At 40.1% G+C, this 15,622-nt stretch overlaps 1 protein-coding gene across 1 annotated transcript; it reads right to left on the bottom strand.

The window, feature by feature from the left end:
* Nucleotides 1–5,587: 5,587 nt before the first annotated feature.
* Nucleotides 5,588–10,877, bottom strand: samd9l (sterile alpha motif domain containing 9 like). Its single transcript, XM_067424766.1, has 2 exons — nucleotides 10,606–10,877; nucleotides 5,588–10,519 (listed from the first exon to the last, which is right to left on the bottom strand). The coding sequence occupies exons 1-2, from the start codon at nucleotides 10,607–10,609 to the stop codon at nucleotides 5,931–5,933; spliced, it is 4,593 nt and encodes a 1,530-aa protein (XP_067280867.1). The 5' UTR covers nucleotides 10,610–10,877; the 3' UTR covers nucleotides 5,588–5,930.
* Between the last annotated feature and the right edge of the window lie 4,745 nt (nucleotides 10,878–15,622).

Genomic DNA, 15,622 nt, shown 5'->3' with positions numbered 1-15,622 from the left:
AATGCTTCTAAGACTAAGTGACACCTCAAAGTAGGCTACACACTTATTTTTCATAAAAAAATACATAAAAGAGGGGTGGACATCAATATGCACGAGTATGTTAATGTTTTATATTAGGAAGAAATGTGCATATTTATAGAGAACATAGAGATATTTATTCGTATTTAATATTTTGTTACTTATACCAAAAAGTAATCAAGAATTTACAAATGAAATACTGACTAACATTTTCGATTATATATACGGATGATAAAAGTGTCACTCCAATGTAATGAGACTAAAACAATCACAATCAGTGTTTTACAGCATTACACCTCAGTTCATTTGGGTAAGCTAAACAAATGTTTTATCAAAGGCATAGCCTGCATTGTTTTAGGTCCATGTAAACATAAACACAAACGTTTGATTATAATCTGCTCTGTGCAATTCTAACACACACACACACACACACACACACACACACACACACACACACACACACACACACACACACACACACACACACACACACACACACACACACACACACACACACACACACACACACACACACACACACACCTGATCTTTCTGGGGACTCTCCATGCAAACAAAAATGCTGGTGTAAAAACAACCCAAATTGGGTTAAAAATGGACACACCCAGTGATTGGGTTGTTTTAATCCAGCGGTTGGGTTAAATGTTTGCCCAACATGCTGGGCAGTTTTAATTAACCCAACGATTGTTTAAAAATTACTATATGGCTGGCTTAAAATGATTAGCTTTTTATTATTGTTGAATTATTATTAATTGAGCTTATTAATAATGTTCATTTATTAAACATATTAATAAATGTTAATTTCCAACATACTTTGAGTTCATTTTAAGCAAGCAATACAGTCATTTTTAAACAATAAGTTGAGTTAAATAAAACTACCCAGCAGGCTGGGCAAACATTTAACCCAATGGCTGGGTTAAAACAACCCAATCACTGGGTTTTTAACCCAGCATTTTTTAGAGCAGGGGTGTCCAACCCTGCTCCTCGATGGCTACCATCCTGCAGATTTCAGTTCCAACCCTGCTCCAACACATCTGTCTGTAATTATCTAGCACCCTGAACACCATGATTAGCTGGTTCAGGTATGTTTGAGTTAGGTTGGAGCTAAAATCTGTAGGGTGGTAGCCCTCCAGGACCAGGGTTGGACACCCCTGTTTTAGCGTGTAGACGTAATGGTTTTTGTACAAACTCTACCCCTACCCATTACGCAGAACTTTTTTTTTCGCAGAGCATTTTTACATTTTCAAAAACACTCACTCTGTATGATTTATAAGCTTGTTTCTTTACGTGGACCTCAATGTATGTGCCCACAGTGACACAAGTCCCCATGAGTCTGTGTGCATTCAGGTTTAAGTCCCCACTGTGATAGCAAAACATGAACACAAGCACACAGTTTCTTCAGATCAAGCAGGACTCTTAAATTGAAAGTAACTGGTTGTTTGCTGCTGCTGGCTTCACATCACCACCCAGCGCAATCCACTCCATGCGCTGATAAAAGTGCTGGGAGTAGAGTTGCCTCTATAAAACAAAACTAATTGCAAAAAACCCATTCATAAAAAAAAATAATATTCAGATCAGATACTAACTTTGGACCTTTGCTGGAGAATATACACACTTTGAGATCTTAAAAAGGATAGTTCACTAAAAAACAAAAACAATTACCTTGATCATTCCAAACCTTGTAAGCATTTCTTCCTTTTGTGGAAAACAAAAATGTCTGAAAAATGTCTGTGTGGAGACAGAAGAAAGAAATGCATACAGGGTTAGAGAAAGTATATATACATTTTCATTTTTGGGTGAACTTGTCAGGGTCCAGGGTCTTGTCACTGTTTAATGTTTTCTTGTTTGTCTTGTGCTTGAACACATAAGGCTCTTTTAGACACGAACTCTTAGATTTCCCTAAGCAGGAATATATACACTGCCACCATTTTGAAATGCATTCCACTTCGTGAAGTGCACGAGGGGAGTTGATTTTGGCAGAGGGAGCGAGTCTACTTCATGGGTATTTCTCAAATGGACGGCTGCATCGTACTGAGACTGCATCCTTCCTAACCCAGTCCTTCTGAGGCCTTGTCGGCTAGTGTCCTCCTCAGCAATTAAACACTAGAATGAGACGGTCTAGTATTGCCTGGCTACGGCATACATGTTCCCGCCCCTCGGTCAAGGCACAAAAATACTATTAAAACTTAATTTTAAAAATATACTTTGCATTACAAATCTTTTTATTAATAGGCTTTCTATTAATGCATTACAATGAATAACAGCCATCTGCGGTCTCCCATTATTGTCAGTTTAGTGTTGGTATTTAATTTGCAACAAAACAAAAGATAGCATCTATGCTTTAATGTCCAAAAACATTAATTTTGTCTTACATTTCAAAATAAACTCAGAGAAGCTCAGTACCAACTCTTTTTCCATCAGTTTATTTTCATGAATTGAAATGTTTGCAAAGGATTGTGGGTGATTTAAGGCTGCGAAGAATACATCCTACAAAACAGGCCGAATAAAGGACAAAACGAAGGCGGCCTTCCAAGGATCCTTCAAACTTAGTTGCCTTCAGCAACTTTTGATGACATGGCAGCCAAGATATGCAGTGTACACTTCAGGCAGCTTCATATAACACAATGCAACACAATTGTAAAGTCATCGCATATCGCGTTAATTTACCCTTCCACAAACAACTCTGATATATTAATTATTAAAAAAAATATTTAAAACAAACCAAACACACCTATATACAGTGCATCTGGAAAGTATCCACAATGCTTCACTTTTTCTACATTTTGTTATGTTGCAGCCTTATTCCAAAATGGATTAAAATCATATTTTTTCCCCAATTCCACAAAAAATACCTGATAATGACAATGTTAAAGAAGTTTGTTTGAAGTCTTTGCAAATTTAATAAAACTAAAAAAATCACACATACATAAGTATTCACAGCCTTTGCCATGACACTTAAAATTGAGCTCAGGAGCTCCTGTTTCCACTGATCATCCTTGACATGTTTTTACAACTTGATTGGACTCTGTGGTCATTTCAGGTCCCACAGTTAACAGTGCATGTCAGAGCACAAACCAAGCCATGAATCCAAGGAATTGTCTGTAGACCTCCGAGACAGGACTCTCTCAAGGCACAGATCTGGGGAACGGTACAGAAGAATTTCTGCAGCCTTGATTGTCCCAAAGAGCACAGTGGGCTCCATCATCCATAAATGGAAGAAGTTTGAAACCACCCGGACTCTTAATAGAGCTGCTGCCTGACTGGGGGAGAAGGGCCTTAATCAGGGAGGAGACCAAGTGATGTTCACTCTGACAGAGCTCCAGTGTTTCTCTGAGGAGAGCCTTCCAGAAAAACAACCATCTCTGCAGCTCTCCACTAATCAGGCCTGTAGACGGAAGCCACTCCTCAGTAAGACACATGGCAGCTCGTCTGGAGTTTGCCAAAAGGCACGTGAAAGACTCTCAGACCACGAGAAATAAAATTCTCTGGTCTGATGAAAAAAAGATTGAACTGTTTGGCCTGAATGACAAGCATCATGTCTGGAGAAAAACAGTCACCACTCATTACCTGTGCCATCCCTACAGTGAAGCATGGTGGTGGCAGCATCATGCTGTGGGGATGTTTTTCAGCGACAGGAACTGGGAGACTAGTCAGAATCGAGGGAAAGATGAATGCAGCAATGCACAGAGACATCCTTGATGAAAACCTACTCCAGAGAGCTCTGGACCTCAGACTGGAGCAAAGGTTCATCTTCCAACAGGACAATGAGCCTGAGCACACAGCCATGATAATAAAGGAGTGGCTACGGGACAACTCTGTGAATGTCTTCAAGTGGCCCAGCCAGAGCCCAGACTTGAACCCGATTGAACATCTCTGGAGATATCTGAAAATGGCTGTGCACCGACACTCCCATCCAACCTGATGGAGCTTTAGAGGTCCTGCAAAGAATGGGAGAAACTGCCCAAAAATAGGTGTGCCAAGCTTGTAGCCTTATACTCAAAAAGACTTGTAATTGGTGTCAAGGGTGCTTTAACAAAAATGATTGAGCAAAGGCTGTATATATTTTTTTGCGTTTTTTATTTTCAATACATTTGCAAAGATTTCAACTGATTTTACGTTGTCATTATGTTGTATTGTTTGTAGAATTTAGGAAAAAAAAATATTTTAATCCATTTTGAAATAATATAACAAAATGTGGAAAAGTGAAAACTTTCTGGATGCACTGTATATCGAATGCTGCATTAAAACATTTCGTAAGGAAAATAAATAAATAATAAATCAACTCCATATGGATTCTGAGTGATCAAGGGCTTAGGATGTTCCAGTGCAGTCCATTGCAAAAGATCCTCCAGTAGTGGGCACTCATGCAACACAAGCAATGATGCACATCTGACTGAACAATACAGAGGGAAGTTAGCAAGTGAAGGGCATTATAAAAACCAACTGGAACACAGCCCACGTGTTGGCCATGTGCTCCTCTTGTCTCGCCCCCTTGTGCTAGTCCATGTCTGTGTCCAAAATCACCCCCTGTAGGTAACTATTTGAGTGGTCAGCCATTTGTAGTGATGTCTAAAGCCATAGTGGACTTTATTCAGTGCATTCCTTCAATCTTACAATGCACTGCAATAAGAAGTGTCCAACTGATGTACGCTCAACGGCTAGAGAATAGCCATTTGCGGGAATTCATTTAGTGTGCAACACTCAGTGCTAATGGTTGTTCTCTAAAACCACGTTATAGGTATTCTCCAAACCGCACTGGTCCAGCGTAATATCAAACAGGTATAAATTCCTATTTTATTGATTACATTTTTAATCATGGTTTATATGCTAGTTTAAACGGGGTCCATCAACTGATTGGTTTCTGATATTCTTCTTGTGTTCAGCAGAACAAAGAAATTAATTCAGGTTTGGAACAACTTGAGTAACTGCTGACATAATTTTTTTTAAAGTGAATTATTGATTTTTGTTTTTAGTTCTAGTGTATCCTCGTTACTGTTTTTCCTCTAGTCTTGTTCTATAGTTAGTTATTGCCCCTGTGCATCCAAGTCTTGTTTTGTTCTTTCCATTTTATTTTAATTTCTAATGAAGATTTTAATCTCCAGTATCTAGTTCATCTGTTATCTGGTCTTGTCTTGTTCATCACAAGTCTTGTTGTGTCTGTTTCTGCCCTGTCCTGCATCCTGAGATTTCCTGGCCACTGCCTGGCAGCAGGATTGGTACTCTAGGAGATCTCCCAGCCTCTGGTTCTGTGCGTTCCTGCCTGGTTTCCCTTACCATTATACCACCAGGTGCTGCCTCTTCCTCTGCAGTCTTAAAGCCCATTGTCACCCAGGACTGGTCTCAGTGTTCATCCTGCCTGCCTTTGTGTCATCTGCCCTACCCTACTGTTTCACACTTCACTCTCCTTGTGCCTTGTCTACTGTCTTGTCAATAAAACACCATCCCTGTTCATTCTGTGTTTGTTCCTTTTTCTTGCAAAACCGTGACAGGACTAATTTTCTTTAACATTTAATACATGCAAAAATAATCACTTCCTGATTTTTAATTGTAAATGCCTTTATTCTTATACAAAGCATAATCTTAATTAGCAAAAATAAAATAAAAACATTACAAATGTGGAAACAAAGATGAAAACAAATAAATTGACCCTCTACAGCTACACTAAATCTTACGTAGTCATATATGCATGTATGAAATCTGAGTACTGTTAGAGAAATGCACCAAATTATACACAAAAAAGAGCAAGGTACCAATCACACTAAATAGAGTAACAAACTATTTCTCACTAAATGTATAGTGCTAATGTCAATTTCCCATGGGCTTAGAGGATAACATTTCCTCCACCTTAAATGTAATTTGCATCTAAAGACAGATTAGAACGCATGCAAGTTTTTCTATTTTTGTACAGTAATGTTGTACGCAACAGGTCCTTTCAGAGTGAAGCCCAGGTAAAAGGTGACATTCTCATTGTTATGGGGTATTGAGGATGTCTTAAGAGCTGGGATATGAAATTTCATTCCTTTGGGACCCACTAGAAAAACCTTCTCATCCTCCGTCCAGCCAGTGACACACCTCAGCAATTTAGAGATTTCTGGCATTTTCCATACTTCTCCACTAAACCATTTCATCCGTTTTTCTGAAACAGTCAGCAGTTTTGTGATTGTTTCAACCTTGCTCTTATGGACAAACTTTTCAAATCCAGTCCCATTGCTCAGGAAGAAATGAGTGTAGATCCTCTTTTTCCTTGGAGGGATGTCCTTCAGTTTCTTGTCATAGTTTCTCTGGAGATGTTCAACAGCAGAGAGAACTGTTTCATACTTGTGTTCTTTTTCCCCTTCTGCGTCATGCTCTTCTGGCCAGAAAAGTAAGACGAGTAGGAAAAGAGCATTTGGCAAGCATCTCTGTTTCTCTTTAGGAAATTGGCGACTCAGCCTTTGTAGATCCTGAAATGCAGCCAGCTTAGAAGACTGAGTTGAGAGGCAACTTAAAGCAAAGTGCGATGCTATGTACTTGACAAGGTCTGCTTGTGGCATTTGTGCAGTCATAGGATTGCTTGGGTAAAGTGAAATAATGTGCTCCAGAACACTCACAGGATTACCGTCTTTCTGGCTTGTTAGGAGGGAAAAAATTGTAGTGATGTTTCCCCCACCATAATAATAAATCCTCATGCGTTTCATGAGAGGACTTAACTTCCCTTGGTTCTGGTTTGTACTATGAACAGCACCACTGAAGTATTTGCCATAATCAGTAGACTTGTTCACCAGCCAGTGCATGGAATTCTTAATGGCCCTCTCAGCCGTGTCAGATGTCTTCTCCTCATCGGTGTTCAGGTCAGTCTGGAAGTAACTCAAGTCTTCCGAAAGCCATTCCAGTGCCTCCAGCATTATTTTTTGGAGGTTTTTCAGCTTAAAATGAAACTCTCCCCATGGTTTTTCTATCTCAACAGGAATATAATCTGTAAGGAGGTATTCGATTAATTCTGAAGGCTTTCCCCTTGAAAACACATGAAGAGTGCGCATTAGCTTCAGCATTGCACATCCTACCTCTACTACTCCAAAGCAGCCAGCATTGTTGATGGTATCTCTGTCCTCAACTGCTGCATTCTTGCATGCCTGAAAACATTCAATGGCTTTTAGTGCTGTTTCCAAAGCATCTACTGTGTTTTCAGGTGTTTTTTCATCCTGCTCCATGGCTTTGCATTTTGCTGTGAACCACTCCCTGTACACCCGACCTCTGGTATCGAGAATGTAGGAATTTTTGGGCATTTTCTCTACTGCAGTTTTTGCCCACTTTTCTGCTTCTTCAAATCTGTCATGTTTGTAATTGAGTCGAGCCAGTTGCTGAGCAAAAAAAGCATCCTCATTAAAACGCTTGTAAGCCGCCTTGAGAAGCTCAATGGCTTTATCTGGACACTCTTTCTCTCTCACATGCTCAATTAGGGGGGAGAAAAAGCTGTCAAATTTATCACCTTTGCTGATCTTGCGGCGTGTCATGAACAGATCTCGCAAGAACTTCATGTACTGATCTTTTCCAAACCTGTGCTCAAAGAGCACATCATTGTTGAGAAGATCCAAAGCAAGATCACTTTGTTGCTGTTGTCTGTCACCCAGAAGATTGTGGAGGATTTCCTTTGCAACCAGTGGATGAATGATTCTGATGTACTTAATGTAGGTGGTTTCGTCCCTTAAGTGTATTAAGACCAATTTTGCTTGCTCACTTAGAGAAGTCTCAAAGGTATGTCGTCGAAACCTATCCACATGGAGGGACAGAGCCAGAAGAGCTTCACAATGTGACTGAGAGAGGAATGAGTTCTGCATGTAAGTGTTGAGCAATGCCACATAAAGAACAAGTGTAGTAACCACAGACTTGTGGTCAATGTCTTGCAGTAAATGCTTGACAAACTTCTTGACATATTCAGCAATTTTGTGGATCTCGAATTCCTCACTCATCAAGACAAATGTTAGAATGAATTCTGGCTTGAACTGCTTTTCAAGTCTTTGTCGTTTTTTGGAAAACTGCTCTTTTTCTTTCTCTGAAAGTTTGTGAGTAATAGAAACATTCTGTTGAGGTGATTCCTTGCACATCTTCTCTGGATTGTGCGATCGCCTACAACTTAGTAGAATGAAGCAGAGAGTTCCACGTGCTATTTTCTTGGTATTGACAGCTACTTCCAATTCATTCTTCACATCTTCTAAAGACTCTTGATCACAGTCTTCAAACAGAAGGAGAACAGGGAGGCAATTTTGGGGATCTTTTTCTTCGTATTCCCGAAGCCAAACGGCCTCTTCTGCAACAACCGATGCTGAGTATGAAGGTTTCACAACGGCACACCTTAGATCCCTTCGGTTATTCCACAGTACCTGCCTTGCCACTGTACTGCCACCACTGCCAGGATGATGGTATATGTTGATGCAGCTGATGGGGGCCCGATCTAAACACCAGCAAAGGCAGTCTTTCACCATATTGTTGACTTCATTGTAAGCATCTCTTTGAATTACCTCCCCAATAATTTTTTTATCCGCAAGCCAGAGAGTCATCCAAGTTACTTTTCCCCCATGGTAAAACTGCTGCTCAATATTCTCCTTTTCAGATTCAATGACATCGGGACTAGCTTCTTCACAGTGGTTTAGACTCAGAATCTCCAATGAACATCTAGCTTCCTCCTCTCGAGTATCAAGGAAACACTCCCCTTTGACATGGATCGGTAATCGTTTGGTGGCCCGTGTAGTGGTAGGTTGGACCTGTTGGAGGGTTGCATTTACTTGACTTATTGTCATCCCCACAACACTTGAACTGTTTACTGTTTCCATGTCACACGATCCTAGAGCAAAGCTCTGCCAATCCTTGAAATTCTCCTCCAATTCTGCAAGGCAGATAATGTCTTCATGTCCTTCCATGTCAGTGAAGAACTCATAGAACGTGTTTTTGAATGGAATGTCAACAGGGGAAGTAAGAATGAAGATTACTTGAAAGGTTCCTTTGGGCAAGATATCTTTGCAGATCAATGACACACAATGCTTTAAAAGGGTTCTTTTTGTTTTAACCCAGGTCTTCTCATCACAAAAAGGCTCGTTGCCTTTGAAATCGCTCCGGCCATTGCAAAATATCCAGCTGGTTTGATCAAACAGACGCAGATGACTCTCAAAGTCTCGGATGCTCAAGCCGCTGGGAATTTTGTAGTTCTGCATGAAATGGCGGTTCACTTCATGGTGCTTATTGTATTCATGGCATAACCCAGACACATTGGAATCTGGATCAAAGTCAAACACACAGAAGATGTTCATGTTCAGCAAAAAATCAATGTGTTGCAGATCCTTCTCCTGAAATCGATTGGTAACAAGTATGTACCATTTTTCCTTGTCCATTAATTTCTTTCCACCTGTTATGAGCATTTTGAGCTTTTTTCCCAGGTTCTGACATAGATTTGGTGTTGTGAAATTATCCGTTTTCTCTGCCTCTTCTCTCCGATCATCCCTAAATTTGATGTGTTGGTAGAACTCATTCAGGTCATCTACAGGTTTTGTATTAGAACCCACTCTCTGATAAGCTGTTTTCTTCTCTAATTGTACTTTGTTTGCCTTCTCATTGAAATTTGGCAGGCTAACAGAGAACACCTTATTCTTCACTATGCTCACTTCTGGCTTAATATCGACCTCCACAACATAGTGTTCCTCATTACCGTTTGAACAAACTACTTTAATAAACTGAGGTTCACTAATACATAGTCGTACAAGTTCGCTATCAGAGCTAGAGAAACTCCTCTCAATGTAATCTAATGAATCATAGTATACATCTTTTTCCTTCACAGGAACACCAATGATTTCACCATGAACATAACCAGTGTCACCTCTACTGTCCATGACACCAAAATGTATTGTGCCATTTGTACGAACATTTATACAACCAGTAGCAAATTTCAGCACTTCCTTTGCAAACTTGGCCTGTAGTCTTTGGCAGTCCAGTGTTGCAGCAATGGCAAAGGACTTATACTCATGACATGGAGTAATTAAATCACTCACCCCTGATTCTGGTAAGAGTACACTGTTCTTAACATATGTAAAATCAACACCTTTCATATCAAAAGGTCGTGGTTTTGAATCTCTCTTTGGTGTTTCCACAAGTACAGAATCTTCTTCCTTGTTATTCTCTTCATTGACATCGGCTCTTGTGTCAACACTTTTAATTGCACTTGCTCCATTGTCATTTTTTCCAGAAGACTGTTTGTGTAAATGATCATGTTGGCGTTGGGCTTTTTGTGAATTAATTACTAACTCATCTCTTTTGTTGATTATCAAAAGCGCAGGTCCGGATTTCATTCCAGTCTCTTTTTTCAGATATTGTTCTGATAGTTCACGTAGGATCAGACCGTTTACTTCCTCTTCATGAAGTTTTTCGATGTATACTTCTTTAATTCCTATTGATCTTAACCAGTTGCTCACCATAGACTCACTCCATGTCTCCATTGGAGGATCCTCTTGCTTTTCTGAAAACCAAAAAATAGCAAAAAAGGTGAGATATTTTACTTTAAAACAATGACTGGTAAGTGCTATAAAACAACATTATACTTGCCCATTGTTTAATGCCTTCTAATGATCATTCACAGTACAAATGCAGACCTTGAAGAATAGAAATGATTTTGTTAAAGCGGAGACATTTTGAAGCAGTCAACAATACATTTATATGTATTTTGTCCCGCAAAAACTAGGATGCATTTCAGATTAATTTCCTCATTAAATATATGCACAAGGGGAGTAAACACAGAAAGTTGCATTCATTAACTGTTTGTTGCCAATCTGTATTCAAAAAGATTGTGTGTTTTCAGTCATCTTTAGTTAGATGCATTTTCAATTTGACTGTGCCTCAGAATGAAATCAACTGTATTTTTGTTCACACAAATGGCCCATATAATTAGCCCCTTAAAGGACAACTCTGGTGAGAAATGAACCTAGGGGTAATTAACAGATGGTTACCAAGTAGATCTTTCTTTGGGATGCATTTTCATGAAAATTGAATGTAAAGAGTTTTATCTCTAAAAACAGATTAGCTTATACCACTTGTCTATGGGGTACAGGGTAGTAAAATTAAACCGCTAGTTAATACCACTAACAAGGCTCAAAATAGCCTCACACTAACACGGCAGCATAATGAGGGTCCCTACATGCAAAATGAAGAATTGAGAACTTTGTACGTGTACAAACAGTTTAATAAGAAGATACTTTATAAACACAGTACATTACGCGTTCACGGACATGCGCCATCTTGGAAAACACAGTCTCGACGAGTTGAACCACATACACTTTGCTAATCTGTTTTTAGAGATAAAACTCTTTACATTCAATTTTCATGAAAATGCATCCCAGAGAACGATCTACTCGGTATGTGTTAATTACCCCTAGGTTCATTTCTCACCGGATTTGTCCTTTAAGGACTTATCTTGGTCAGCTTTTTAAGTTTAAGAGCAACTGTGTAATGTCTAAAGTTTTGGTTTTGTATAATGTTTTTTCCATATAATGTTCATGTTTTCCTGGTTTGCCATATGTTCCCTTTTGTCATGTGATTTCTTGCCCTCATGTGATAATATCATTAGGCTTGTTCGCCTTCACTCAGCGATGTGCAGACCGATCGGCGGCAGACTTAAAGCACTGCGTGCCGGTTAGAAATTCTGTCCGATTTGAGGCAGTGCCAACGGCACATGACTGTGACATATGCCAACAAAGTACCGCGAGAGCGAATCGAGAGCAGCCGGTGCAGATTCTCAAGGGGGACTGCAGGAGGCTGCTCGAGCTCTGATGACGACACAGCTGATCCAAGATTGGCCGGATTCACCGCATGACAGCGATCACGTGCGTTTCGTGTTTATTCTAAAACCTTATGTTACACTAATGCTCACAAATCATTTATTTATAACAGTAAAACCTCTTTTCATGTAGTTGCAATGTTATATTGTCATGTTTATCAAACTAAAACTGATTGATAGTGTAGGTTTATATGTTGAACTTTATTCTTGTCCAAACAGACGCTTTATTAAGCAGTACATCAAGTATTGAATCAAAATGTCATCTGAAACATCTGTGTGTTTGAGAAATATTGCATTTATTTAACTTCAGCTGTGATAAAGTTTGCAAACACAATGCAAGCGTCACTGCGGGAAGCAGAAAGTGTCTGAATTCACGTCTTCGTTTGCAGCTCCTCCCTGTCTGCACTCGGCTACTCTCGCCGATCGCATGCATCCAGCCGCAGCCGATGTCGAACACACCTATTTGCTTCCCTAGTCTCACATGTTATGTTGTCATTGGTTAATTGTTCGATTCGATTAAACCCTACAGGGCTCCAGACTGCGACTAAAAATATTAATTTGCGAGTGATATTTTTGCTGAGATCGCCATTGGCGTCCATTCTGTCAAGTCAACATTATTTATATACTGCTTTAATGAAGACGATTGTTTTAAAGCAGCTTCACAGTGTCGTTCTGGAGAAAAGTTGATGTTATCATATAGCGACAATGACAATGGCAGATCAGTATTATAGTTTATACAATTAAAGGTGGGATAAGTGTAATTTCAAAACCGTTTTAGAAAAAGGACTCGGGCTGAGTGTAATAACAAACTTGTAGCCAATCAGCAGGTAAGGGGCGTGTCTATGGTGAGAAGAGAGGCCCAACACACGAGTCACACAGAACGGACATTAGCCAAGAAAGAACTCATATATGCTGCTTTTGCTTGAATATGCTTGTGTGTCATGTTCGCTTGTTTGTCCATTTGCGATCGTTTTGTGGCTTACTTCAGCGATGATAAAGACCCGTTCATTTCCACACCGTATGGAGAATCTAAATCCCCTCAGTGTTTGAAGGTTTCAAGCGGCAGCTCACAAAATGTGTTCGACAGGTAAGATACTATACTCCTAATATACCGGTATGTTTGTTTCCTCTTTACATCTATAGCCCCGTTTCCACCACAAGAACTTTACCCAGGAATCAGGAACTTTGGGTGGTACTTGGTGTGTTTAGACCGCAGGAACCAGGTTCCGGGTAAATATTTCCCCCTCCAAACGGCCTTGCTCGCAAAGTAGTACTTTTTCAAAGTTCAGGAACTTTCGAGGGCGAGACTTGGGCGCTGAACATGCTGATTGGTTTAGCATTTTATTTCAGCAGGCATTTTTAAAAGTCTTTTGCGAGGTTCGTTTTACATTCAGTAAATATCAGTCTTGCTCTCTGTCTGATGGCGCGCGCCGCGTTCGTCTCAGCCATCTCACGTGCAATGTCCGTAATAGCTGATAATAATATACATTGTCATTTTAAATCTAGCTTTACAAGCTTTCTGAATATGCTGCATGCTGCTGAATCTGCATATTAGTGCTCTTTTCTGTCGTTGTTAATAACCTCTTAGTAAACCTATACATAACCAGCAAAAGCAGCACAGCTTGAATCTCTTCCATACTCGTTATTAATTTTTTTTCACCATGTAAACGACCTGACCGATTACTTTTAAGTGTGCGTCCTTACATGATGTGACAGCGCGCGCAGCGCTCATGTTGACAAGACAGGAAAGTTAATTTTTCTGAGGGGTAAACCTTTTATTTCATAAGTTATGAAGATAATGTTGGGATAATGACACAGCGTATATTGCCCCAGGCAGTTTTTACTTTAACTGCGCCTGACAGAAGATTTTTTTTTTTTCTGAGATGATTATTACACTTTACAACAAATTTATATAATACTGTATTAGTCCTGGTGGCCATTAAGAGTTGCTATGGCTACAGTAAACACATTCCAGCTGCTGGAGAAAACAGCGTTGACATTTTTGACGCGGCAGACAAACTGCATGTCACAAAATGATTGCGATTGAAAGTCATCACATGTAAACACTTTAAATAATTAAAGATGGTTTAGATAACGTCTCATGTAAACAGTCCACTAAATCTTTCAGTCGGTACACACAAAAATGATTACTGTCCGTCACTGACTTGGAGGAGCAGTCGCGCGCAGTCCTACATCACCGGACTAATTTGCCTAATCTTCACGGAACTTTATCGCGGTGGAAACGCAGACAGCTGCAGGCCTGGGGGGGGAGAAAAGTTCCAGTAAAAGAGTTATGTTCCGGGTAATTTTGGTGGAAACGGGGCTTAAATTACCCATCCGGTCATAATTGTAATATGTCGTTAGCTGGACTATTGAGCCTACTAACTTTATCGAGTTGTTCATGAGAACTGTTCGCTATGATCGCTATAACTCTAATCTTTTCATAATTGTAATATGTCATTAGCTGGACTGTCGGTCTGGTGTTCTATCGAGTTGTTCATGAGAACTGTTTGTGTTTTTGTGATGAAGGGGTGACTTTTCATTGAATATTCGACCTGGATTAGTAACACAGATTCTGCCATAGTAGTGGTTGCCTGGGTTACGTATGTGTGGGGCGGAGCTATCAATATAGGGCCGAGACCCTTTTTGGGGGTAGGGGCGTGTTTGTTTTGGTGATTTGAAATAACAACGGTTACCAGATATCACTTATCCCACCTTTAATTAGACCTAATAAATACATTTTCTGTGATGAGTAGCCTATCAAATCTTATGTTGTGTAATGATGTAATAAAATGAGACCGGGCAAAGTTACTGTGGAAAAAACCTCAGAGTCTAAGCCCCAAATTACGTCAGAAATGGATGTCATGACAATATAAGGCTTTTTCAAAGAACTCATCTCCCGCGGGTATCCGCATTAAAGTGTCTAAAACGGGTGGATTGTGACATTTATAAAATTCACGAGCGGGGATGCGGGCGGATAATTAACTCTGTGCGGGAGGGTAGTAGCGGATGAAATGGGCGGATGAAAAATATGTGCAATATTTCTGTGGCAAAGTGAACGAGAGAGAGAGAGAGAGAGAGAGAGAGAGAGAGAGAGAGAGAGAGAGAGAGAGACCAGGGCGTGATTGTGAATGAGCGTCACATGCAAGCCACACCGGTCTCGAGTCCTCTGAGGGAGCTCGGAAGAAGCATATAAGGACGAGATATCACCAGACCTGGATTTGACGTTGAGTTGTGTTTACTTTTTATTATGTGTGTGCGCTTGGCATATGTTCGTGAGGGGCTGCCCACGTTACTTTCGTTTTGTTTGGTTAAAGTCTTTTAAATGTTCGCCAGTTCCCGCCTCCTTCTTCCCCCATCGAACATATTGTAGGCTATTACAATTTCTATGTCCAAATTACCATTACACATACACGCAACAACGATATGCCATTTGACCCATCACGTCACCATCACTGCGACATTGAAACCTTTGTTGATGCCTCTCGTAGCACAGATGGAGCGAGCGTTGCAGGAGTAGCAATGGATGACGTAAAAGTAAAGTTGGTGAGTGGAGTAGCTATATGAAATTGTTGACAATGAGTCTTTAAAGGCACTTTTGCCTGTTTCATTAGCCCATTCATGACGCTGTTGATGTTGAGAGAGGTGCAGGATAAAAAATAAAGCATTTTAATTTGAATGTTTTAGCGTGTGTGATTTATCGCGGGCACGGGTCGGGTAACGGGCCAAATATTAACGGGTCTGGGCGGGTACGGATTTAATTTTGATATTTTCACGGGTCACGGGTCG

Source organism: Pseudorasbora parva, chromosome 2 (assembly GCF_024679245.1).
Source record: "Pseudorasbora parva isolate DD20220531a chromosome 2, ASM2467924v1, whole genome shotgun sequence".
NCBI lineage: Eukaryota > Metazoa > Chordata > Actinopteri > Cypriniformes > Gobionidae > Pseudorasbora > Pseudorasbora parva.
The sequence above is the reverse complement of the archived record's forward strand: the minus strand, read 5'-3'. Positions and strand labels throughout refer to the sequence as shown.